Source organism: Hyperoodon ampullatus (genome assembly GCF_949752795.1).
Source record: "Hyperoodon ampullatus genome assembly, chromosome: 2".
Taxonomy (NCBI): Eukaryota; Metazoa; Chordata; class Mammalia; order Artiodactyla; family Ziphiidae; genus Hyperoodon; species Hyperoodon ampullatus.
Window position 1 is genome coordinate 100,183,024 of NC_136915.1, and position 27,630 is coordinate 100,210,653.

Sequence of the window (27,630 nt, forward strand, 5' to 3'; positions counted from 1 at the left end):
CGGAACTCACAGTTTTTTGTTTTGTTTTTTTTACTTCCAGTCTAGCCCTCTTTTACTCCATCATTGCCTCCCCAAACCAGCAATAAACATTTATGGTACATCTACCTAGGAAGTTTACTTATTTGGAGAAAAATTAACACACACTATAATCTTTAGCACTTCTTACTGTTACCTGACACACAGTAGGCATTTAATAAATACTTACTGGCAAGTTGATAAAATAATAGATATAAAAATGGTATGTTGTTTTATACAAATTTAAGAAATTAGTACAAACCCACTTTCTACCTGTGTATGTACATCAGTGTGCCAGACTCTAATTTACACATTTTATATATTTGAAGAATCACAAAACTTCAGGTTCACAAGTCCTGCCCATGCACTAGCTCCTGGGGTGATGAATTAAAAAGAGAGTAATCTGAATACCCTCAGGACTCAATCCTACACGGTGGGGATGATCTCATTCTTGCTGGGTCCTCCCACACTCACTGAGGAGTGGACAAGTGGGAGCTCAGGGAATCAGGGGAGCTGCCGGTTGCTGTAAAGGAAGAAAGCACCAGGTCAGCCTGGGAGTAGAATGGGTGGTGGTGGGTTAACAAAGGGAAGGAGGGGAGGAGGGATGAGCTGATTCACTGGGACAACTCTTAGAGTGACTCAGAAGCCAGCAGAAAATAGCCTGTTCTCCCACATCTGCCTCATTGTCGGGCAATGAGGCACTTCCTCATTGCACACCCGTAAGGCAGGGCAAAAGGGAGGAGGAGGAAACAGAATTTTTCAAATTCATGGGCCTAGTCCAGCACTTAAACTCTGTGTTTTTAACCGTTTCAGACATTTTGTTTCAAGTGACGTTAGTATTTGTTGTGCACCTACTATGTGCCTGGCCCTTCATCTCGCCTTTCAGATCGTCGGTCTCCTGAATACAGGGAATGATGTCTTTCTGAAGTTCTGTATTTCCTATTTGTTACTTCAGAAGCACTTGGGCTGCTGTTGAGCACCTCAGTACAGTCTTTTTGTCCTTCATATATAGAGATGACCTTCTCCAGCCAGCAGTCAATAGGGGGAGGCATGGAGCTTGTTTCTGTCTCTAATGCTGGATTTACAGTCATCCAGACCCACTCTGGACCAGCCCTCCTGTGAGAGCCAAGTGTATGGTGAGCAGAATATAGCACAGGTTTGAAATCACACATCTTGTTGGAAGGTCTTTATTTACCATTTACTAGCTCTATAGCTTTACTTGATTTCTCTGAATCTCAGTCTTCTCATCTGTAAAATGGGAACCAATGATGTCTATCTTACAGGTTAGGAAAGATTTTTCATTTGGTAGTGAAGATTAAATATCATTATATGAAAGTACCTGGCACAGTGATGACATTAATACCAGTTTACTTCCTTCAAACGTATCAATGATTGCAGACTGACCACATCCTTCCACCAGACTCTAAACTGCATGAGGACAGGGCTGCATCTGTCCTGAGATAGTCTGCCTAGGTGAGTACTAGGCCCCTAATACTGTCTTGCTTAATAATAATTGTTAATATTAGAAATAATATATTAAAATTAATTTAAATTATTTATGCATTATAAATATTTAATTGTAAGTATTTATTATATTATATTTAAAACAATGTGGTTATTATTCTCTTAACCAGTTGAATCAATCTGTGAACCGGAAAAGGATCCAGAAACCTTGACCTAAGGAAGGGGTGCATCCTCTCCCGTTTCTGGGTTATTTGGTGCTGGTAAGGCTTGCTGCGACCACCAGCAAGATCTGCATTCCTGTGTTCACGAGGGACAGGCATTCCTGTGTTCACGAGGGACAGGCATTCCTTGCATCCTCTACTGTCCTGTGTCCCAGCGTCACTGCAAACGTGGTAACCCACAGCATAATGGAGCCAAGGACACAAAAAAAGTCCCCTCATTTGGAAAACATAGCGTAGAAAACCATGACACACAAATTTTATTCATTCGACTTCTACCTGGAAGGCAGGTCTGGCTGGGTTTGGGCTACCCGGTGTCCCCGCTCCAGGGGCTCCAGAGCTACTATTCTCTTCCAAATGTAATGTGAAAAGAGAAGGGGGGGGTCTCCGGGTTTTTCATCTTTGCGCCCTTGTTTCTAGCACAGGCTTCGTACGAGAAAAAAAAAAGAGAGCAGGCAAGCCACGTTACCAGGTTTTCAACAACCGGTTTTCTAAAGCAGACCCAAAGCGCACTTCATTTATTAACATTTTGGATGAAATGAAACGTTAATGTGCCCGATCAATCAGGGCACCCGAAACCCGCCGTTCCTAAACTGCCCGTAGCATGAGCGTAAACACGAAGCACTCGCCACCGTCCGGTCCAGAAATCACTTAGAAGGTGGAAAGTTGCAGAAGCCGGGCCGTGAGGGTCGTAAACCCACCCCCGAGCCCGGGCCGGAGGACTACGCTTCCTCCCGGAAGTGACGCGCGCTCAATCCCAGCTAGGCTCTCCCCAAACAAAAGGGATTTTGGGGCCCCGGGAGGAGCCTAAAAGACATTGGAGAAGCCCCTCCTCCAGCCGGAGCGGATTGGTGTCGGGGCTGGAGAGGCGAGAAGGGGATTGGCCCTGCCGAATGCCAGGGCTCTCGCCAGGCGGTCGAGGGGCGGGGCCTCGGGGGGCTGTGGATGGAGCGGCTGGCGGAGGCGGCAGGGAGCGGAGCCCCGAGCGCTGGGAAAAGGTAGGAGCCGTTGGCGCCCGGGCTTGGCGGCGGCTGGGAGGCCGGGTTCTCGAGAGAAAAGCAGGGGTAGGACCACCGGTGTCCTCCCGCCGCCGTCCCAACTGCCGCTCGCGCCCATCCCTTGAGGGGGCGGAGCCGTCTCCTCTACCTCCCGGTATTCCCTGAGGAGGCGGCTCCTCAACCTTCGAGGAGCCACTTATTGTCCCCCGTCAACCCCGGCTCCCCAGAAGGGGCTGCCCTCCTGACACCCTCCGTTTAAAGGGCCCCCTCGTCCAGCCCCTTAACCTTGGGAGAAGGCGTACGGGTTCCCATTCTGTAGACTGCCGTCCCCACCCCCATTTGTCTGGCCGCCCCCGGGAGGCCAGACATCCCTTCCTACACCTGTCCTGCTCGCTAGGGTGGGACCAGAGCTAGTTTCATCCGTAAGATAAAAATCAGTGTTTTCAAAAAAAAAAAAAGAGAGATGGGGCGATGCAAAAATCAGAGACCCGACCTAGACTGCCAGCTCCGCGGACGAAACGGCCTTCCCCCACTTGGGTTCTTCCCATCCCCCATTCTCTGATCCTCAACCTTCCGCCTGAAGCCCCTAGGATCCTCTTTTCTCCTGTGGGGCATCGAGGGCTCACCTGCTTCGGGACCTTTTTAGTCTCTGGAGGAAGGAGAAATAGTAACCTTCCCTGCCCCCCTTTGTACCTTTATTTCTTGAGGGAGAACCCAACCTCTAAGGGTTTTTTTAGGTTTGAGTTGCGTTTCATTTTTGCTTTCCACCCTGTTTCTTCCCTGAAAACTGGATGAAAAACCACCCTTTTGTATTTCATAGTGAGGTGGGCGTGTTGGATATCTACAGAGTTGGTTTTGTGTGGGTAGGAATGCAGTGTATATTGTTGGACTGTCAGTGAATAACAGCATGCTTTCAAGTGAAACAGTACAGATAAGTAAATAAAGAGCTTTAGATTAGGAATGAGCATCTCCTAGTCTCGGGTGGGCTGGTCTGTTGCTCAGGGAGACTGCAGTTAACCTGGAAAGTATAGTTCTGTTGAAACAAAAGGCAGGAAGTGTTTGAAGAAAATTCAGGTTCAGTGGTCTAGGTTTATGATTAATCTGGTCTGGTGGCCTTTGGTTACTCTGTAGCCCCTATTTTATGGTGGGTTTTTCCGTGAAACTGATATGTATATGATGTTGTTGATTGGTTTTACAAGACCACTATCATCTACCAAAATTCAGAGGATGAAAATTAAAAGCACATTTTAAATCTCAGCGATAAGGATAAATAAAAGCAAGGTAAACTCCAGCTATTCACACACATGTGACTACCAGAGAGTGTCCCTATAGTGTGCTCATAAAGGCCTTCATTTCAGCAGGTGCAAAATATTGATGCTTTTGGCCTAATGTTAATGCCATTGAATCCCTAGTAATCATCTATTGCTAGCACTTTCATATATTAAAATTTGCCATTTTTTTTTAGCATTGTTTCTTTGCTTTCGGTCTGAAGTCTGTCTTACTACTGTTATTTATAGCCAAAGATAATAACCATGGGATGCAAGGAGTTGGAATCATGGGGGCAATTATAACAGCTGTCTTTTACCTTCCTGATTAGAGTCTCTGAAGGTAGACTTTCTGAAGGTAATTAATTTTGAATAGTTAGGTTTGAAGTTTTCAGAGCCAGTCTCAGTGCTCACAGATCTGCTCAGTGATTGTTTCCAGATCTCCGATAAAAAGGCACAAAGAAGAAACTGTGGAGGGTCTCTCCAGCAAACACAAAGTGTACTGCGATAGGTGGATAAGGGCCCTTAGCAATAGCAGCAGAAAAGAACTAAAAGCAGAACAGGAATTCCCAAAAAGATATATCTTATTACATGAGCAGAGAACAGAAAACAAACTGAGGTTAGAGACTAAGGAAACCAAAGTTGTGGTGATTGCCAGGGCCTTAATGAGCAGAGAGGAAAAAGCAAATAATGCTCTTTGATTACTTGGCACAATAAGCAGGATCTGTTTGATACACATTTGGGTCTTGGAAATCTTTCCTTTAACTTTTTCAACACCTGTTTGGTTATGTCAGATGAAGAAAAACATTGTACGCAGAGATCTTTTAAGGTATATTTGTAATCTGCCTCATTAAATTATAAATTCTTTGAGAGAGGTATTAGTATGTTTCGTTTCATCTTTGTACCTTTCACAATGCCTAGTATATAGTTTGACTTCGTGAGCGTTTGTTGAACTTAGTTTGAAGCTGACCCCTTCAGGTAGACTAGAAGGATAATTTACTGATAAGATATGGCACATCTTGTTAGTATAAACAGTCCATAAAGAATTTAATATTAAATATTCTTCCTGTTTAGCATTTAAACAAAGGTGAAGAATTAGTGTCTGATTTTAGTTATTGGTTGGTTTTATTTTAAATATTTCAGTATCTAGCTCAGATGCCTAAGTAGGGGAAAATAAAGCTTGTATATGTCATGATCTCAGACATCTGATACAAGGATTTTTAGGCCACTGAATTGGTGTTTAGTGGCATGATACAAGAAGCAGAGATTTATTTCTAGAGGAAGTTTGTCCAGTCTATGGTGGTTGACCCCAGGAATAGCTTGTCAGCCTGTTACTAAAGGCCATTTTTTCTTATTTCCTGGATGTTTGCTGATAATAACTAAAAATCAAATCTTCCTAGTTTTAGTTCAAAGCATTTCAGTGAGAAAGTGGCTTATTTATGGTGAGGCTATAAAGTGTGCTGATTTACAGCACAGACTTTAAAGGCAGACCTGAGTTCAAATCCCAGCTCTGCTGCTCTTTTGCTGTATGACCCAGGGAAATGGCAGTTTTTTATCTTCACCATATCTCAGTTTCCTCAGCTGTGACTTAAAAATGACTTTCAGAAATTTTTTTTTAAAGATTACATGAACATGACATATAGGAAGCACTCAGTAACTGGTAGGTATTATTGCCATTACTATTAGCACTTTGCATGTGAGTTAAAGAATTTAATATTAAATATTCTTTTACTCCTTTAGCATTTAAACAAATGTGAAGAATTAGTGTCTGAGTTTAGTTATTGGTTGGTTTTGTTTTAAATATTTGAATATATAGCTAAGCTTCCTAATTAGAGGGAAACAAAGCTTGTATATGTCATGATCTCAGACATCCGACAGAAGAGTTTTTAGGGCAGCGCATGTGTCTTACGGTGTGTGTGTTTCATAATTATGTCATGTACCTTATCTTCCTTAAACGTTTTGGCCCTGGAAAAGGAAAGGCAAGGGATTCAACCATCTGATGTCTTCTCTCTGAATTGTCAGTTGTTTCACTCCACACTGTCTTAAGTACCTTCACCCTCAGTGTCATATAAATGGTTTTGTGGATGCCGTGATTATGGTGCAGGGTTGTACCGTCTGTGAGATTTAAGGGATTTTCAATGGTAATTTTGATTGACAGTGATTTTTGCCTTTTGAACAACTCTTCTACTACCCTCAGAGTAAGGAGCAATCATAAGAAAAACTCAAATGGGTATGAAGAAACTATGGAAAGGGAAGTTAAGAGTGGAGGTGGGGGAGTGGAGGACAGGGGGTTGTGGGCTGAGGAAAACAGGACTACAAGCAGGCATTGAAGTAAAGAATGTAGTAATATGGTTTCTCGACTATTTCCAAACTCTGTATTTCAAGTCCAAAGCCAGAGCTTCCACTCTAAATGTGTGCTTTGCTGCTAAATGAATCATTTCTGCCTTTTGGAGCCACAGAGAATGTAATCCTTAATTGTTACTGAATTTAAAGAATATAATCCTTAACTGTTAACTGAGTTCAAATAGAAGCTAGGAAGGAAAATAGGAGAGCACAGGACGACGGGGTTTACAGACAAAAAAGATTCCTGACCCTGGGCCTTGGGAGCATCTGCATGGATCCTTTGTGCAGAGCTGCTAGGGAAGGAGAGGCTGCAGTGTGCTCTGGGTCTGCTCGCCTAGAAAGGTGAGCCAGGGAGGAAGGAGTGCAGAGGGAGAAGCAAACAGGGATGAGTTGTTTTAATGAGAAATAAGATCTATAAATTATAACAGAGGAGAATGAACTGACGGGTAAGTTGTAGAAAAAAGGAGCACTAAGTTTGGGGTTTTTTGAAGGAAGGTGTTCCCCATTCCTTGGTTTCTGCCAAGTAGTCCTTTCTGTTGTAGTGGGTTGAACAGGAGTGAGAACAGAAACAATCTGGTTCTTAACTGGTTTAATATTTGATGGTACAAACAAGATCTGGTCTAGTCCTATGTATCAGCTTCTTCTCATTGCCTCTTGTTTTAAATTGAAGACACAGAAGAAATTTTCTGAAAAGGCTCCACCCCTAAAGACTTCTCTGCTTCTAAACCTTTAGCCTTCGCCACACTCACTGAGTCTGAACACGTTCTTCTTGGGGGTCTAGTTACTTCTCATTCATTCAGCATGTCTTGCATCACAGTCATTATTTCCCCCCCAAAACCCGTTCCTTTTCTAACATCCCTGTTTCTGTTAATGGCATCATCATTATAGTCACCCAGCCTTAAAAACCTCAGCTGATCTGGGATTATTTCCCCTCTTACCTCCTTAAAAAAACCAGTACCAAGTTACTATACATTCTTTATAAAGTCTCTTGCATCGGTCTTTTTTTTTTTTTTTTTTTACTATTCTTACTGCCATGATCCTAGTTCACACACTTTAACCTCATACCTGTACTGTTAAGTTTTCTCCCAACTGCTTTTTCTGCTTCCAGTTTCTCTTCAGTCAAATCAACTCTGTATGTCAAGCTTTAGCCTTCCTGAAACTATATTTTTATTGTGACATTCACCTAGTTAAAAATGTTTAGTGGCTTCTTATTTCCCAGAAGATAAAGTGCAGTTTTGTACACTGTAATTCAAGGTACTGCACTGTACATTTCTTTCCAGCCAGCATGTTTTGATTACCCCTTTGAACCAGAGACTGCTGGGTGCTAAGTTTATCAAGCTGAATAAGACAGAGTATTTGTCTAGAAGAGCAGAATCTTATGAGACAAAAGACAGCTATATAAATAGATGAATTGATGTAATAAAATGTGAAAACTGCTCTTGGGTTATGAATAAGATACATATCCATTATGCATTTAATATGATTTCAAAATAGCTGTGATATTTTTAGAAAACGCGTTTATCAGTATTATGAGTTAAAATTATAACTTGATTAAAAGCTGTAGAAATTCAGTGGAAGGAAAGGCAATCTTTTCACTTATATCCTAAAGTCACAAAAAGCCAGTCTAGGCAGAAGATTGTCCTTTTTCTTTCCCACGTAGTGTGCAGATAATCATTGGCCTGAATACGTGTTGTGTGTGTTCCTAAGCTGCCTTTCCCGGGAACTGGCCAGGCCATCTCCTTCTTGGAGCAGATCAACCTACCAGGTTAGAAGGAGTAAACTTGTTTTGATTTCTAAATTAGACACATGAGTGGTAGAAAGTGAGAACTCATTGGAAAAAGGAAAACTTCGTTATCCGTACAGATGAAACCAAATATATGCTCTCCAGGGATGAGAAATGAGAGAACTGACCAGTCACTAACTCATTTAAACCATTCAGTATCCCGTTAGAGTATGTATTGTCATCGCCATTTTATAGATGAAGAACTGAAAGCTCAGAGGTTACGTGGATCAAGGAAGTATGAAGTGGTAGAGCCAGGATGCAAACTTAGGTCTGTAGGGCTCCAAAGTCAAGCACTTTCCACTGCAACACACTGCCTCCCAGAAGAGTTACTGTCCCCAAAAAACCTTGGAGCAAAAACAATTGCTAGGTCTGTTGGTCATTTTCAACTGATATCAAATTGTTAAACTTTTTAAAAAATCAGTGGTCTGATTTAGAAGACAGAAGTTAAAAGGCAAAACAACATCATCAGTTATAATATTCTGTTACAGGCTTTTGTGAAATTTTTTTACAGTTCAGGGAGAGTCAGGTTATGGGCATAGCTAAAACACAGATACCTTGACTGTATTACAGTTCATCCTCCACACCATATGCTCTGTTTCTTCCTGGTTTGAAATCCTGATGGAGTCAACAACTTCATCCAACATTAATGTTGAATATTTGAAGGGTTCTTGTATTCCAGGCTGCCTGTAGAATTGAGGCCCATGAATCATTTTACTGGAAATAAGATCAATCTACATATTATTGTTCCCTCATTGTGGTATTTTACAAATCATGGTGGCATTATTTCAGAAAAGCAAAAATTTAGGGGAATGATGGACAGATAGATGATATAGACAGATATACGTATTTCAATGAAATCATGTTATAATTTCATTGAAATAAATAAAGCCACTGACAAATATACCTGAAATGGTAAATACTGCTGGTAACTTTCTGATATTAGAAGACATATTTTTAATTTTAATGAAAAAATGTGTTAATGTAAAAACTATTCTTCATTTTCATTAACGTACATTCCAGTAGCTTAACTAATGTAGCTCTTCTGGTTTGGTCTTGTCTCAGATGAGAATACTTGAAAAGGTGTAAACGGATATCCAGGTAGACAGACCTGTTTTTTAATAGCGTTGTGCCAGATGTCCTCATTTTGGGGGAGAGATGTTTGTATGCTTGTTTATGGGCATGAGGCCACTTCCTCCCTTTCTTCAGGATGCATATAAATGTTGTTGGCAACATGTAGGAGAGACAATGATAGAAACAGATGTACACACATAGTAAGTGAGACAGACATTCACACACACACACACAGATACACTAGAGATGTATGAGTCTTAAAACAGAGCTAACCAAAACAAAACCCTGATATCCATCATGGTGTCCCAGAAAGTGGATTAGACTGGATCTTAATAATTTTACTATTTAACTATAATCTTCAGTAATTCACTTAACAACTCTGGCCTCAATTTTCATCTGTAAAATGAGAGTACTAAATTAGATTATTTCTGAGATCCCTTCCAGCTCTGTGAATCATATTTTAGCTGATAAAATGAGAAAATCAGATGTGAACAGTGGTTACCAAGTAGCAGTGGTTTCTAAGGAAGCCTCTGGAATCAAATTACTTAGGTTCAAATTCTATTTCTGCCACATACTAGATGTGAGACTTTAAGTTATTTAGCCTTTGTACCTCAGTTTTCCATCTGTAAAATGGGGATGATGATGATGATGATGATGAACTTGTTGATAATGGTTATAGCATCTATCACCTAAGGTTGTAAGGACGGAATTAATACATGTCAAGTACTTAGAACACTGCCTGGAACATGTTTATGTTTAGCTCAAAAAGTGTGTATCTTTTTTATTATTGCTATTAAGCCTTGAATTCTTCTTAGAAAACTACTCTAGAAAACTCTGAGGAAAAAAATAATCAAATAAAACTCTGAGGAAGTGGTGATTAACATTGGTAAGCTCAATTATACTACTAATTTCTGTACTAAGTATAAATCTAGAATATCTGCTATCCTAGAATCAGCTTTGAGTAGAGTACTGAAAGCATTTTAAGTATTGATCTTAAAGAATAATCAGCTTTATTACAGAACCGGTTTCTTGAGGCCTCCTTCAAAGTCCATATTGACAGTATTGGATAAACAAGCACCTCAATCCCTTAGCACTGTTGTAATTTCTTTGTAAGTGCATTATTCATATTATATTTCAGGATCCTGAAATTTACAATCTCCAAAACTGTTTCAAAACCATTCTGTTTTATATAATCCTATACATAGTGTTGCTGGAAAAAGCAGACTGATAAGACAAAGCAGGGCATTCTTTGTTCAGGCATTCTCATGGTAAGGGGAAGGCTTTGATCTAGTTTCTGTAATAGTCTTTAAAAGTAGTAAACGGTTAGCATGTTGTATTAGTTTGCTAGAGCTGCCATAACAAGTACCACAGACTGGGTGGCTTAAACAACAGAAATTTATCTTCTCACAATCCTGTAGGCTAGAAGTCAGAAATCAATGTGTCAGCAGGATTGGTTTCTTCCGAGGCCTCTCTCTTTGGCTTGTTAAATGGCCATCTTCTCCCTGTGTCTTCACATGGTCTCTCCCTGTCCTGCGTTTTTGTCCAAAATTCTCTTCTTATAAGGACACCAGGCATATTAGATTAGGGACTACCCTAATGACATCTTTTTTTTTTTCTTTTCTTTTCTTTGGCTGCACCACACAGCATGCAGAATCTTTGTTCCCTGACCAGGGATCGAACCCATGGCCCCCCGCAGTGGAAGCACAGAGTCTTAACCACTGGACCACCAGGGAATCCCATGACCTCATTTTTTTTTTATCAATTAATTTATTTATTTGTGGCTGCATTGGGTCTTCATTGCTGCACATGGGCTTTCTCTAGTTGCAGCGAGCAGGGGCTACTCTTCATTGCAGTGCGCAGGCTTCTCATTGTGGTGGCTTCTCATGTTGTGAAGCACGGGCTCTAGGTGTTGGGCTTCAGTAGTTGTGGCTCGCAGGCTCTAGAGCACAGCCTCAGTAGTTGTGGCGCACGGGCTTAGTTGCTCCACGGCATGTGGGATCTTCCCGGACCAGGGCTCGTCCCGTGTCCCTTGCATTGGCAGGCAGATTCTTAACCACTGCGCCACCAGGGAAGTCCCCCATGACCTCATTTTTCACTTAATTACCTCTTTAAAGACGCTGTCTTCAAATACAGTCACATCATGGGGGTACTGGGGATTAGGACTTCAACGTATAATTTTGGGGTTAGAGGACACAATTTAGCCCATAACACGTTATAACACATAGACACATAAGAATACAAATACTCAGATAATATCTTTTACCTTCAACTGAAAGAAGATTGATTTGACATTTGTAGTAAAGCTTTTATTGCATAGTATTGTAGAATTCAGTAAAAAGATTTGTTTTTCTATGTTGGTTTTAGAATCTGTAAATAATAATAGCAGAAACAACTCTCTTTAGTAAATGTACAAAAGATCTGCTTTCATGATCAGAAAATTTATTTTCTGATAATATTTTGACATGTTTTTCTTTACTAGCCTAATCCTAAAATGCCAAAAGTGGAATGAGAGGTACAATTTGGAATGTTGTCACTCTCTTACCCCCAAACACATAAATAACCTTTATGAAAAACCGAAAGTGCCAGAGGGTGGGAAGGCTTAAATCTTGAGATAGTCAAGGTAATGTGTCAACACCTTCCGCCCTCAGATAGGAGGTTGCTTTGGATACATTTTTTTAAAAATAGCAGTGCACTTTTGTCCATTTTAGATTTGGTATTTATAAATGTGACATGTCTATTTTTTTAAATTTCATATATACTGGATTTTTAAGGAAGTACATTATCTAATGGAAAGCTGTCAGAACAGCCACTTTGTATGTCAGTGTTGACTCTTTGAATTTTTAGAATTAACTGGCCTCCCAAATTTTGGTTTTGCTTATGTGTACTGGAAAGAGTCTTTACATAATTGGAGCAAGTTTGCTTTACATCCGTGCTAATACCTTATCACTGATACTAAAAACTTACTGAATGGCCTGAATCTTAGTCAATTGTAGCCCAAGTATAAATTTCTTTAGTCTGATATCTGAGTATATAGTAAAGAATTGATTTTTATCCAGTTTTGCAAGAGTGGTCTCCTGGGTAAAATAACTGATTTCTTTTTTTTTTTTTTTTTTTTTTTTTTGGTGCTAGCCAAATGGATTTAAAAAAAAGATTTATGCAGTTTTTTTTTGAGGTGCTTCTATGTCCAGAAATATCTGAGACTCACCTTAAAAATGTTTTTTCTCTTTCCTGTCCCACATCACCCACCACATAGAAATAAGGCCTTCAGTTCCACATAAAGACATACACAAACCCAGATACTAGATAAACATCTACGTGTACTCCACCCTGCCCTGCCTTACTCCTTACATAGCTGTAGAAACTGGGGTGTTTCTTTTTCTGCCACCCAATCTCCATGTGGTAAAAAGGTAACAATGCCTTCTATCAAAGAATGAGTTCCAGAGCAAAAGCTGAGACTTCCTCAAGAAGGAAGAGGCACAACCAGAACCAGAATGAGTGGATGTTGGGTCAAGGGGAAAGGCTAGAATAAAATGAACAGAGCCCAAGCCAGAGCAGCATACCTCCATGGCAAAATGACCACTGCTGTTCAGGAGGTACAGTGGAGGTGCAGAGCCAGTGTCCTCCTTGATACCCATAATTCTTGTGGCTGTTGGCACATGAAAGTTCATACAGAAGAGATTCATGGACTTCCCTGGTGGCACAGTGGTTAAGAATCCTTCTGCCAATGCAGGAGACACGGGTTCAAGCCCTGGTCCGGGAAGATCCCACATGCCACGGAGCAACTAAGCCTGTGCGCCACAGCTACCGAGCCTGTGCTCCAGATACTGTGAGCCACAACTACTGAGCTCACACGCCACAACTACTGAAGCCCGCGTGCCTAGAGCCCAAGCTCCACAAGAGAAGCCACCGCAATGAGAAGCCCGCGCACCACAACGAAGAGTAGCCCCCGCTGGCCGCAACTAGAGAAAACCCACGCAGCAACGACGACCCAATGCAGCCATAAATAAATAAATAAATTTATTTAAAAAAAAAAAAAAGAGAGATTCATGCTCTCCTGACTGTTGGCCCTGACTTGGTGGGAAGTAGCATGTGAATAGACCATATTGTAAGCTGGGCAAACTCATGTTTGAAATCACTTATTAATAACTTAAAAACAAGTTTCATATGTAGTCTATAAATAGGCTCAGTTTTCCAGGGTATTAAAATATGTGTAACTTTTTATTATATATGTTTATATATTTTTTTAATTGAGAAAACTATAAAGCTTAATATAGCTACAGCTAGCTGTACCACAGTGTAAGATAATATATACAGACAACTTGTCCACAGGTGGTTTTTATTTCAAATTTATAGACTGTAGCATTCCGTAGGCAGAAATATCTACATCTAAACTCTAAGGAAAGTTGGGTCTTGGAGAGATTCTACCGGAAGGAATGAGCTGAGCATCTGGTTGAAACGATCTTGTCTTTCACAGTTACTTAATGGACAATGACAAGTAACAGCTCATTTAGAAAATAAGTGGAGAATGAGTCTGTAGACTACAATATGACATGCCAAAAATCTGGCAGTCATATTTCTGATAATGAATATGAAGTTAGAAACAGCCTTTTTCTGAAAATCTTAGACCATATAATTTATATATTGACAGAAATTGGAGTCGAATGGACTTGGTACTTTAAATACCGTAAATACAAGACAAAATTTATGTTTTATCAAATAAAAATTAGGGCCTATCTTTTTTTTTAAGTTTGTAGGGTCTAATACACTATTAGAAAAACATAAACCAAAAATTACATATAATTCAACACTTAATATTTGAAAATAAATGGGAAAAAGTAGAATCTGGGATGAGTAATAAGCCCTACAAAGTTGAGGTGGTGACAGATTGATTTGTTTGTTTATTGATTGGCAAGAGATGAGGGGATGAGAATTTTCCTTACACGAATTTGGCAGTTTGAAAAGTTCAGTTGTAATTATGTTATTTTTTTATCTGAGTGCATTGTGCATAAGTAATGGTGTTTCAAGCAAATAGGCTTTTATCAATTGAGGGAGAGAAAGTCAGTTTCTTCTGGTGACATTCATAAAATAGTCCTTGAAATGACAGTGAAAAGATTTTGAACGACCTCACCTTCCCTAATTATGATTGCAAAAGGGAAGTCAGATTCCTGATATTTTTTCCTATATTACTCAGCTTCAACTTGAAGAAGTGGCTATTTTCTTCTTTTTGTCTGTATCAACCAACAGCTGTCAGGCCTTATCAACTATAATGACAGTTGACATTCTTGGGATTTACCAATTGTTTATAGTATGGTCACATAGACAATAAATTTCTTATTATTTTGCAGCATTGGACATTTTTCCACCATGCTGATGACATTTTAAATATATTTGTCAATTTTCCCAAATTTTAACTGAAGAAAACCTTAAGAATTTATACTTGAGGACTAAAGTGTGACTGCCAGTTATCAGGTCAGTATCACCCCCATCCCCACCCTCATACCACCCCCAGGAATATCACTGCCATACTAAAACATAATGCAGTTTTACTATCGTTCATTTATATTTCAGACAAAAAGTTACTGCAATGTGTTGTGTGTTAAAATTAGATTCAAATGTAAAGGACAGCAAAGAACTACATTTTAATATTTATAAAGAATGGTTATAGGAATATGCGAAAACAGACCTCTTGGGTTTGAATTACACAGCTGTGGCCCTTTTTTTCCCCTCCTGTGTTGTATTTGTATTATATTTATTTCATGTAGACACCAAGCTAAATAAGTTGATACATTAGCAAAATGTTCCAGATATTAAAATTTGTGTGCAGAAGTTATTTACAAATGTAGAGGTGACATGAATATTGTCCTTTATGCCATTGACAAAGAATAGAATTTTTTCTTGCCTAGGCTAGACTGTTTTATAATTAAAGTGACTTAAGGTTGTTTGAATTTCACTCTTTTATGAGGATGTATATTTATCACAACAGATAAAAACTGTGATTTAGGTACAATCTGTTTTAGTTCTTTGTATATTTACCTGTAATTTTTATTTAATTGATTTCTCTAACAAATAATTCTTGATTTTCACTCATGAAAGCTTAGAATGGAACCATGAAGGACTTTAGAGATTATCTAGTCTGTTTTATTTTACCTGTGAGGAAACTCAATGCCAGAGCAACTAGGTAATTTTTTTTTCTCAAAGCCCTATAGCTATTTAGTAGCAGAGCTGAGACTAAAATTCTATACTCTTCACTCCCAGTCTGTTATATTTTACTATATCACACTGCATCCTTAAGCCACAGTTTTTAGATTTCTAAATGAGAATATTTAAGGAGTATAAAGATATTGAAGGAAAAAAGAGTAATATGTGTAAACACTATCATTTTTAGCTCTATTCCTAGTTGATTTACTCAGTGCAGTTGGTATTTATGGAGCACCTTTACCAAGTGCCCATTATTCTGCTTAACACCAGGGAGGGGTGAAAAAAGGAATAAAATGATAGGATTTTTTCTCTGCCTTATAATCTCCTTGAGAGAGACTAAAACATGAAACCATCAGGAATTGGGGGAAGGGTTTCATCTAAGAAACCAATGTGACTCAAATGGTAGTTTAAATTCCTGATCATTATTCACTCCAGGATGCTATCATCCTTCTTCATTTGTGGTTCCCAACTACAAAAGGGCAGCCAAAGTCACTTATTTCTGAAGTAATTGATCTTGGCTGCCCCCAATTTTGGTAATGCCTTTCTTGGAATTCTTTTGGAAAGTGAGAGAGGATAGTAGTTCTTAATAATTAAACCATTGATCAGCTTCTATCAGGAACTTGGCAAGATGTTTTATTTTTATTAACTCAATCTTTACAACAGTCCTATGAGTTAGATATCATCATTTTACTTTCACAGGTAAGAAAACTGAGAATCAGAAAACTTGCCCAGTCACACAACTAGGAAGATGTTGACCTGGCATCTATCTGACTGCAAAGCCATGTGTTTTTTCCAGCATACCATCTTATGTTAAGTGTAGCTTTATTAGGTTTGTTGTTTTTTTGGTTTTTTAATTATTTTTTAGCTCTTATTTTTAAAGTAACTGTTGTAAGGGCTCTCTAATACTGAAGTGAGAATGTGAGAATCACTTACTAGTCGCTAACCCTCACCAGTTAGAAAGTTAGCAGTTAGAGCTGAAGTTACATTGAACATGTTTTACCATGTGGCAAAAGATTTGTACAGTGTGTCCTGGAGCAACATCTAACAACACAGTGAAGTATGCATTTTCTACATGCTCTCATTCGCTTAAAGGCAGTAGCTCTGGAAGGAATCAATGCCTCTTTTGTGTGCCTCCTAAAATTTAATGTGCTCATAGGAGTTGGGAGTTACTGGAGGGTGTGTGAACTAGTCATGTTGTGATTCACTTAAAAAAAAACTATATGAGAGTGGCAATTTAGAAGTAAAGAGTGGGAGCTGTACTTTAGAAGTTATGAAATGTATCTTACCATACACAATGGTCAGAAGATCCTTCCAAGATTGTACGCCATCTAGCTTCTATCTATGTGTGGTTTGTGAGAAATTAATCTTATGGAAAGGACTGAGTTTATGCCATGTAATTTGCCATTTAACATATTTTAAAAGATGCAAGATTTCATAGAAATGTGAACTTGTTAAGTCAAATAAATTCAGTTTGTAGTAGCCTGGCCAATTAAGATGTTTAAACAATATATTTTAAGCAGTCATTTAAAAGTACATTTGTACATGGTTGCATTTAAGTCTTATTTTACTATATGAAATATAAATATTGTGATAGATGTTCTCTGTTAAAGTAGACAATTCAAAAGAAAATTCTCTCCCATACTCCCACCAAACATTATCTTTGCTCAAATTCATTTCAGCCAGTTTCAGAGGGATCCCACAATGTTTTATATACAGTTTTGGAATTTACTTATCTAAAACTGGGATATCTTTTCATGGTCAAACAGTTTTTCATTGAAATAGTATTCATCGTAACAAAATTTTACCTGAACTTCTAGTGAACAAAATTAGTGACTAATTCTTTCTGAGACCTTCTAGAATGTTTGTATATATGCCTGGAGGAAAAATGATGAAAATTTGATCTTTGTGAATGGTGATGAAATCAATAATTAAAATGAATTTTATTTTCTTTTACTGCTCAATTTATGATTAACATCAGAAAGTTCTTATTTTTCCATTTAATTATAACCATTTCCTTTCTTAAAGTATTTTCTACTCTAATTGTTGCTCTTTTCTTATCTGTCTCACTTTATTTTTTCTTTAATAGTATCAAATTAACTCTGTCTTCTGGAGATTGTCTGATTATTGTCCTTGTTTTAGGCTTTCAGGATGAATCTGGAAAAACTCAGCAAGCCAGAACTCCTAACACTATTCAGTATTCTTGAAGGAGAGCTTGAAGCAAGGGACCTTGTTATAGAAGCTTTAAAGGTATGTTTTAAAAAAAAAAAGAGTAAAAAAAAATTAAAAAAATAAATAAATAATAAAAAAAAAGAGAGAGAGAGTGGTCATCATATGTTTGAAAGCCATATCATTGGTTAACTAGGATATTTCTATAGCCCCAGTTGAAGTTGAGAGGCCTGGGTATATATATCAATACTTGCTATAGCAGCCACCTGTATGGTATGATTTTGGGACACTGATGAAGCCTTTCTGCCTCCAAATAGTTCCTTTAGTCTCTCTACCTGATGTCTAGACTTTGAACTTCATTCTTTAGCTTAGTAGCGTTAGCTGTTTCTGAATGCCAACCCCTTGAGAACTTGATGAGACCTGTTTCCTAAAAAATCTATATACACGCATATACCATAATTCAGGATATAATATCTGATAGATCAAGGACCCCATTAAGACCATGAATAGATTCCCTAGATCCCAGATTAAGAATCCTTACTTTTTTTTTCAGTATTTGATATCTGTTAAAATACATGGGGCTGGGGGGTGGTAGACGGCAACTCTACTTTCCACTCAATTTTGCTGTGAACCCAAAACTACTCTAAAAAAGTCTACATAAAAAAAAAAATCAATGGGGCTTCCCTGGTGGCGCAGTGGTTGGGAGTCCGCCTGCTGATGCGGGGGACATGGGTTCGTGACCCGGGCTGGGAGAATCCCACATGCCGTGGAGCGGCTGGCCCCGTGAGCTATGGCCGCTGGGCCTGCGCGTCTGGAGCCTGCGTTCCGCGGCGGGAGAGGCCGCAACGGTGAGAGGCCCATTTAAAAAAAAGAAAGAAAAAAAAAAAATCAAGAGGGCATAACTCCTTTAAAGGGTCTTGAATCTTTTACACCTTGGTAAGGATGTTTCCCAATCTGTCTTGAAATCAGATTTGGAGAGGGGAAGAAAAGAGCTTAAGGCTATCTGTGTGAGTAGTAGGAAGATGATACCCCCGTAGGTGAGGAGAAATGGCCAAAGAAGATGAGACTTGGGCATGCTGAAGAAAGCATAGTCTCTTCTGAAAACTATTGCTTTTTTGTTTTCCCTTAGAGCTTTGTAATGTGTGATAAGTGATTTCCAGTGGTTTCATTTCTCCGGAGTGCATGAGGCAGTTCCCTTCTGGTATGGGGTAGAGTCTGACTTATTTTCCTTTTCGCACTTACTTCAGTCTTGTTTTGCATGGTGTCCCTGGGGATCATCTGTTTATGGCTTTGACACATGTCTAGTCACGTGATAAAGTTCATTGCCCAAGTCTTTGCCTGTCATGCCACTAAGCATGACTGTGTGACCTTGGTAAAGTCATTCAGTCTGTCTGAAACAAAGCTTCCTTGTCTGTATTAAAAAGAAATGATTAATAACTAGTATTTCTGTGTAACATTATAATTTGCATGGCATTACAAATACCCCAACAGTGTAGGATTCATTTCTTCTTCTCCCTTTATTTATATTCTCTCAGTACATATCATGTACCCCATATCCAAGGAACAGTCAGTGGTAGCTAATCATTTGAATTGATGTCTCTAGTGGGCCCTCAACAGTGCCTGACTTTTTAATGACTCCCCTGCCAACATATATTACATAAAAACGTTCCCTCTGCTTGGTGACTCATTTCTGCCACATCCACAGGTCTTCCCCTTTTGTCACTATTGGGGATTTCTCATCCTTTCCCTGTACGTCCCTGAAAACTATTCTATTTCTCATAACCCCATCCCACTATTACCAGTAGTCCTAACCTGATTAAACCCAGGACACCCTCCTATTTATTTTCACATGTTTATCTGATCGATCAAGAGAAAAGAAAAAGAAGGATTGAGGAAAGTTTGAGTTAATTCCTAATCCTCACTCCTAATGCCTGTTGTTTTTCCTACTTCCTTCCCTTCTTCTCATCTGAGACCTCTGGCTCTCCTCTCCACAGGAATTACCAGCCTAGACCTGGAAGAGTTCCACTGCCTAGGCTGAACTAGAAAGTGCATTGTTCGTGTCCTTTTAGAACTCAGAAAGCATTTTCCAGGAGCAGCATTATTATAAATAGCAATCAGATTTTAGAAAACTACAATAGCTTGGTAGCATGTGTTAAATAAATAGCCTCACCTGAGGATCTGTCCCTGTTTGCACTGGGACTCCAGGAAGAAGTCTCCTGTAAATATCGCAGTTGACTTATACAAGAACTTCTGGGCCTCACCCCTCTCATAATTGGGGTAGGGGTTGGGGAATGGCTGCCTCTAACAGAAAAATTAGAGGATGACCTTATTTTCTCTTTGCTTTTTAGCTTTAGAAATGATACAAACCTGTGGAGCTTTATGTTTGTTTTATTGAGCATATAGATGCTCAATAAATAGTTGTTGAACAGATGAAATGTATGCCATTGTTTTAAAAGATTGCCATAATATTTCAAAATGAATGTTGTGAATTATTAAATTTTACAGCCTGCCTTATGTGTGCTTAAACAGACTGCCTTCTGGTTTTAATGTTAACAGATGCTAAGGTGCTTGTTGCATATGTTTTCCTAAAAAAATTTTTTTCTGCGTGAATCCAATTTTAGATACTTTAGGCAGCTTCTGACAAGTTGAAAGAGCAGCTTGAGAAGCAAGAGCTATAATTAAGAGAGCATTTTGATATAAGATACCATTCAGAACCAGGCACAAGTGTTGTATTTAGTCTGTGCATACAGCCTGTAAGTGGTAAAGTTCTCTTCTGAGGCTTAAACTATAGGCAGTTTAGGTGAAATGAATAGCTTCACCAGAAGTAATACATCTTTAAATAGTCTATTGTTAGATAAAATAAGTAGCAGCTGGGGGTCAAAATTGTCTCAGTCCTTTGAGAAAAGCAACTGCCATACCAGATTCTTAAAGTTAAAATGAAATCTTGTTTTATTTGTGCAGTAGGTTTTTGTTTTGGCTTGGGTTTTTTGTTATTTTTGTTTGTTTTTGGTTCTGTAGTATGTCAAGATTTCACTGCATTCTTTCTATATAGCTCTTGCTTAACAACAAACACTTGCTCTTCTTGGACTAATATGACAGCTCACTAATTTTCTTCCTTTTAGTATTCTTTCTTAATTCATGCTTAGTTGATTGAAAAGGTTTTGGTCTTTGTCCTAAATAGCTATGATTGGTTTTTCCTTTATGTTTAAGTAAAAAAAGCTTATCTTTTTTTCTTCTTACCTTTAAAAGAGATTTTTCTTAGACATAAAATCTATTCTTTAATCTTGCATCTCTGAACAAAACCATATGGTTCACTGTTGCTGTTAAATAAATAGTAGGTCACATTGGCAAGGGTTAGATTTATATAAGGATGTATTATAAAAGTTCCTGTAGTTTGTAAGTAAATCCTACCTATAAAGTTATAATTGTAAAAGAGCTTCATTCATTTTCCAAAATTTCTGCAAAGTTTCAGATTGCAACTACACCCTTGTAGAGCACCCATAATTCTTTTTCTCCCCGAAATTTTACAGAAGAGTGAGCCTCCTCACTCTTCTGTTGCAGCCTAGACATGTTTGGCATAGAACCAGAGAAGTCAATAGAAAATAATGTAATATTCAGCCTCTTCTGTATTTGAAGTCTAATTGTTACAGAGGCCATTTATACAGTATTTGGTCCTAATTGAACTTTATATAAAGTGATTTTCTGTTTTAGGAGGGATTACATCAGAGAAAAGCCTTCTTCATGAAAGTCTCTCCCTTTGACCCGACCACTTTATTTTCATGAATCAGAACACTATGGGAATCCCTTCCACAGTGAAAACAGATTACATTGCTCATGAACTGTCCAGGGGAGTTTGGGGTGGAACCACACAGTTCAGCAAGAGAGGCCCAGTTCATTAATTCTAAGAAAATCTAGGAAAAGCTTCCCAGCAGTGTCTGACTACTCTAGAAGAAGATGAGGGAACCTTAATTTTTAAAATTTGGAAAATAGATTTGACTGCCAATAAAAAGTCCAATTAAATAGTTTGAGTCTTCCACATTGGGTATATTATATCTGCATGTCTCAGATCTGATGCAGACTACATTAGCTATGACTAAGTAGAATCTACCCTGTATTAGTATCATTTTATTTTAAAGCATTCTTTAAATTGCTTCTGCAATAATAAATGGTAAAGTATTACAAGTTTCACATAGAATTAGCTTAAAGAGTCTTGAATTCCTTTCCACTGATACCTCAGTCATAAAACAGGTATAAAACTCTTTTAATGTCTAGGATATAACTTTGTTTGTTTTGGCCAAAGGCCATTGGAGAATTCCCCAGGCAAGAAAATTTACAGACAAAAATGTTGTAGACAGGACAAAGTTAGAAATATATTTAGAGTATGAGACTGTAATATTTAACTACTGTGAGTTTTTTAAACAGCCAGAATTAAAAATAAAAAATCTAAATGTTACATATGTGTCTGTGTTAACAATAAATGATTTATGCTTGCCAAAAATATTCTTAAAATAATAATAATTATAAGAGTCTTGTGGCAGTGCCAAAAATATAGAACAAACAAAAGTTATGGAAGGTGCTGTGGCTCAAGAAAATTACAAATACAAGTTCACTGTAGGTTGAATCTGACATCTGCTTTTGGTCATGGCCTTGTGCTTATTATGGAAGCAGGTTATTATAAAGGCTGGTCTGAGATGAGGAAAGTAAAATTGAATTTAGCAAAAAACATGCATTGTCCTATACTAGTAAGCTTGTCAAGTGTGTTTGCATTAAAAAAAAAAAAAAAGAGATCCATGAATATACTTAAATGTACTCAAAGTTGAAGCATTCTTTGTCACCCATAAGCCTGGACCTAACAATTCTTTGACCGAAAATGATCCCATTTTGATAGATGTTTTTAGGAAGAGCTTTTAGGATTGGAATAGGTAGTTTAAATCTTTAATAAACATCACATGAACATAAGCTTATAACCAAAAGAAGTCCAGTTTCTGCATGGATAAGTAGTGGGATATTAAGAAGCAAGTAGAACTTTATTTAGGGAATTGAATTATGGGGTTTTTAGATTTACATTCATAACCTTTACTATGAAACATGTTTTAGAAGGGAATTAATCAGTGGCCATTTGGGGCCAAGTTTTTATGTGTTTTATATAGTTGGAATTGCTGATACTTTTTATTCCTACTCTCTGAGTAATGTGCATACATGAAATCCTAGCTTTTCAAAAAAGAAGCATAAAGATAATTACTAGGCACTCTACAAAACTGTCAACTAGAACATTCAGTTAAGTGTAGCTGTTAAGAGCATGAGCTTTCATATCAGACATACCTAGGTTTGAGCTCTGCCATTTAATTGCTGTGTGATCATAGACCAATTACTTACCCTGTTAAGCTATATGGTAGAATGGTACGGTTATCACAAGAATTAAATGAGGTAGCAAATGCTAATTGACATACTCAGTGCTCATTTACTGTTAGTTATTATTATTAGAACATAAGTTTTAAAGTTCATCCATTTAGGAACAAAGGTATATTCCATAAAGCAAGATGTACCGATAATATGCTGTCCTTCATAAGAAAGATGAGCATTTTAAATTAAATCTTTGTTATCAGAAGGGCTTGCACTGTAGCTTGTTTTTCTTATGGGAATTGATGGTTTTGAGTTAATCCATCCCCACTCACAACCAAAAGCATGTATTTTGAGACAGCTGGCAAGGGTTAAGGGTGTACTGTGGGGCATGGAACAGATGTCATACTGCATTCCCTTCTCTCTCTCTTTATAATGAAAACAGGAAATACAGACATTGTGGAAAATTTTTTCAAATTGATTTTTTTCCATTGATTTCTTTGCTTCTCTATTTGCTCGATTTGACATATTTGTTATATTTTGGTTTTTTTATTTCACTTTACTGAGGTAAAATTGACATATAATAAGCTGCATATATCTACTGTATACAAATTGATGTTTTGATATATGTATCCCACATTAAACCATTACTACAATCAAGATAGTACACATGGGGCTTCCCTGGTGGCGCAGTGGTTGAGAGTCCACCTGCTGATGCAGGGGACACGGGTTCGTACCCTGGTCCAGGAAGATCCCACATGCCGCGGAGCGGCTGGGCCCGTGAGCCATGGCCGCTGAGCCTGTGTGTCCGGAGCCTGTGCTCCACAACGGGAGAGGCCACAACAGTGAGAGGCCCGCGTACCGCAAAAAAAAAAAAAAAAAAGATGGTACACATATTCATCACCCCTCAAATTTTCCTTGTGCCCCTTTGCAACCCCTTTAGCTAACCTTCCCCACACACACCCCCCACACCCCAAAACCACTAATCCTCTAGAGATTAGTTTACATTTTCTGGAATTTTATACAAGTAGAATCATACAGAACGTAACCTTTTTTTGGGGGTGGGGGGGCCTGGTTCTTTGACTCAGCATAATTATCTTGAGATCCATGTTGACGTTGTATTGATAGTTCATTCCTCTTATTACCAAGTAGTGACCATTGTATGTATGTACCACATTTTTTGTCTGTTCATCTGTTAGTGAACATTTACATTGTTTCCAGTCCTGGACTATTGCAAATAAAGCTGCTATGAACATTCATATATAAGGCTTTGTATGGACATGTGCTTTTATTTCTTTTGGATGAATACCTAGAAATGGAATGGAATATGTTTAACTTTTTAGGAAACTGTCAAACTGTTTTCCAAAGTAGTTTTACCATTTACATCCCGCCAGCATGTATAAGAGTTTCATTTGCTCCACATCTTTACCAACACTTGATATGGCCAGTCATTTTAATTTTAGCGTTCTAATAGGTATGTAATATCTCATTACAGTTTTAGTTTGCACTTCGCTATTGACTAATGATGTTGAGCATCTTTCCGTGTGATTATTTGCCATCTGTGTTGTTTTCTTCATAAAATATTTGTTCAGATCTCCTGTCCATTTTTTAAATTGAGCTGTTTTCTCATTACTGAGTTTTGAGCATTCCTTATATATTGGGATTCAAGTACTTTAATACGCCTTGCAAATATATTCTCCCGGTCTGTGACTTGTCATTTCATACTCTTAACTGTGTCTTTTGAAGAGCATAAATTTTTCATTTTGATGAAGTCCAATTTATCAACGTTTCTTTTATGGATTTTGCTTTTAGTATCACATAACTAAGATTTAGTGTCATATAAGAAATCTGCCTAAACCAAGGTCAGAAAGGTTTTCTCCTATATTTCTATAATTTTATAGTTTTAAGTTTTACACTTGGGTCTGTGATTCAACTTCAGTTAATTTTGTTATATGGTACAATATATGGATCAAATAAAAATTTTTTTGCATATGGATATTCAGTTGTTCTAGCCCCATTTGTTAAAAAGACTGTCCTTCCTCTGTAGATGGCCTTGGCACATTTGTCACAATCCATTTTCTCTATATTTTGGGGTTTATTTCTGGACACCCTGTTCTGTTTCATTGCTCTATTTGTCTACCTTGATGCCCATACTAAGTTAATCCTCCAACTTGTTTTCTTTTTGAAAGTTGTTTTGGTTATTCATGGTTCTTGGCATTTCCATATAAATTTTAGAATCAGCTTATCAATTTTTCCAAAAATCCTATTCGAATTTTAATTGGAATTGGAATTGGAATTTTAATTGGAATTGGAATTTTAATTGGAATTGCATTGACTCTATAGATCAGTTTGGAGAAAACTCACATCTTAACAATACTGTATTTGCTGATCTGTGAACATGGTTACTTCTCTCCATTTACTTAGATCTCTCAGCAGTGCTTTATAGTTCTGATTGTATAGGTCTTTAACATCTTTTGTCAGATTTATCACTATTTCATATTTTTATGATTATTATAAGTGACATTGTTTTAAATGTAAATTTCTGATTGTTTATTGCTGTTATACAGTCGTGAAATTGATTTTGTATATTGATCCTTTATCCTGCAACCTTCCTAATCTCACTTATTAGTTCTAATAGCTTTTTTATAAACTTCATTGAATTTTCTACAATCATGTTTGCAAATAAAGACAATTTTACTTATTTCTTTCTCATCTGATTTCCTTTCATTTCTTTTTCTTTCCTTGTTGCATTGGCTAGAACCTCTAGTACAATGTCAAGTAGAAGTAATGTGGATATCTTTGTCTTATTCCTGATCTTAGGGAGGAAACACTCAGTCTTTCATCATTAAATATGCTGGCTGTAGGTTTTCATAGATGTTCTTTATCAGTTTGAGGAAATGTCCTCCTATTCCTAGTTTGCTGAGAGTTTTTATCAGGAATGGATATTAGATTTTGTCATGTGCTTTTTCTGTATTTATTGAGAACTTAATTTTTTTTTAAGATTAAAAGCTCCAAGGTGTATTGTTTCATAGGTGTTATTACTATCTATACCTTCACCCCATTTATTAAGCCATTTCAGGTAACTTCAAGTTCATAAATTTACAATGAGGTTATAGAGCCCAACCAGGATGGGACAGAGTCTGTTCCAAGTTACGGGGGGACCACAGGGCTCCTCAGTTATATCTCTTCAGTGATACACCTGTGCTCCACTGTTTCTTCCTGCACATCTGAATGTGACCTTTTGGATTCTCTGGCTGTGGCTGATTTAGTCTCCTGATTCTAATGCTGTGCTGCTTTGTTGCCTAGAAGGTTGATCCGAGCTTCCAGGCCCCCTCTCTTCTTAGGCCTCAATTATGTACTGTGAGGTTCAGGATAGCTGGCCAATCTGAAGACTGGGAATGCTTGCTTAAAGGAGGAACTGCCATTCCAGCATAAACTGTCCTTAATCCTACAGCAGAAACTGTGTTCATTCTGGGAATGGTGAGTCCTAGAAGATCATGACCAAGAAGCAGATGTCCTAAGGGGCTTCCTCTGGGAGTTTTTCCCCAAGAGGGAGCCATGTGGCCACCTGCTTTTTGTCACATTTCTAATAGCTGCTCCATTTCCTCAAGGGCTGTTGTAAAATCATTTACTTTACTGTTACATAAGGTCTGTTGTTTCAGAAACTGGGCCCTTTCTTCTTTCGTCTTCAGCTTTTGCATTAAGACCTATCCTGGGTTGAGGCCCTTGCTCTCCAAAATTGCCAAACAGTTGTCCTGAAACTTCCCCAGCAGCTCCACCTTTTAGGTCAGGTCCTTTAGCTCTCCCTGAGTTTCAGTCAACTTTTGGTGCAACTGCTTGTTGATGGCCTCTAAGAGCTGGTTCTTATCCTTGAGCTCTTCCCCTGATTTCAGTTTACTCAATAGTTTGTAGCTCTTCCTGGTGGCAGTATCTATAGCTTTAACCTGCCCATTCTCTCATCTTGGTTTGATGATTTTTGTAACATTGTTATCTGAACCTCCTGAATGAGGTCTGGAAACATCAACTTCTTTGGACTTAACAGGAAGTAGGTTCTTAGAAGTGGCTTGAGTTTGTGCATCTGTGGGCAGGCCACTGCTGATAGCACAGAGGAGGGCTGCAGGGTGTACACTGTCTTAACCACTCTGTTCATCATAATGAGGTGGCACTGCTGGGGCCTAGGTGCCTGCTGCTTCTGTCCTCAGGCCTCATCCGAGAACTTAATTGGTTTTTAGGTCCTTGTTGTTTTTCTGAAATATTGTCTGAAAAAGAACTTCATCCCCTTTCTTATTGACCTTCTCTTAGATCAAGTACATTGATGTGGAGTAACTTTTTCAGCTTTGTTCTATGGCTTTTTAGAAACTAGAATTCTCTAACTTTATAATTTTGTGGAGTAGAGTTTAGTAATTAAATTATTTTCCCAGTGGCAAAAGTTAATTGTAACTTAAAAATCATAAACATTTCCAAAAGAGAAACCTGAAAAAAAACCTCTGCTGCTTTAATGAACTGCTCTCCTTTAAAGCAACTTTTATCCTTTGACTTTAATAGTTTTGATAGTTTATTGGCTTCTTATGATAAATAATTTTTCCAAAGAAGAAAAACAATATGTACATTTTTTTCACCTTCTGACAGAATATTATTACCACTTTCCTAGGAGTAACAAAAGCAGTTTATATATTTGAAACAAGCTTAACTATTATCTTTTTAAGTTAAATCATTTAAATTGTGTTTTAGTATATCATATCAATAGTCAGGAAATAGACATCAAAATG

General features: G+C 38.1%; 1 protein-coding gene and 1 pseudogene across 5 annotated transcripts in view; one reads left to right on the forward strand and one right to left on the reverse strand.

Moving 5' to 3' along the window:
- Positions 1–1,139: 1,139 nt before the first annotated feature.
- Positions 1,140–27,630, forward strand: part of CTTNBP2NL (CTTNBP2 N-terminal like) — a gene marked incomplete at its 3' end in the record, with an annotated part of 66,380 nt that continues 39,889 nt past the window's right edge. Inside the window, exons 1-3 of one of the 4 annotated variants that reach the window (XM_079698662.1) lie at positions 1,140–1,298; positions 1,414–1,488; positions 17,495–17,602. In XM_079698662.1, coding sequence (XP_079554788.1) covers positions 17,504–17,602 — 99 coding nt within the window. In that variant the 5' untranslated portion in view covers positions 1,140–1,298; positions 1,414–1,488; positions 17,495–17,503. Of the gene's footprint in view, positions 1,299–1,413; positions 1,489–2,631; positions 2,696–14,501; positions 14,627–17,251; positions 19,025–27,630 lie in introns of those variants that run through there. The other 3 variants (XR_013810739.1, XR_013810740.1, XM_079698663.1) reach the window with 3 other exon arrangements.
- Positions 26,440–27,011, reverse strand: LOC307048586 (small kinetochore-associated protein-like; annotated as a pseudogene). The gene has a single exon. The product of its transcript is annotated as a small kinetochore-associated protein-like (transcript).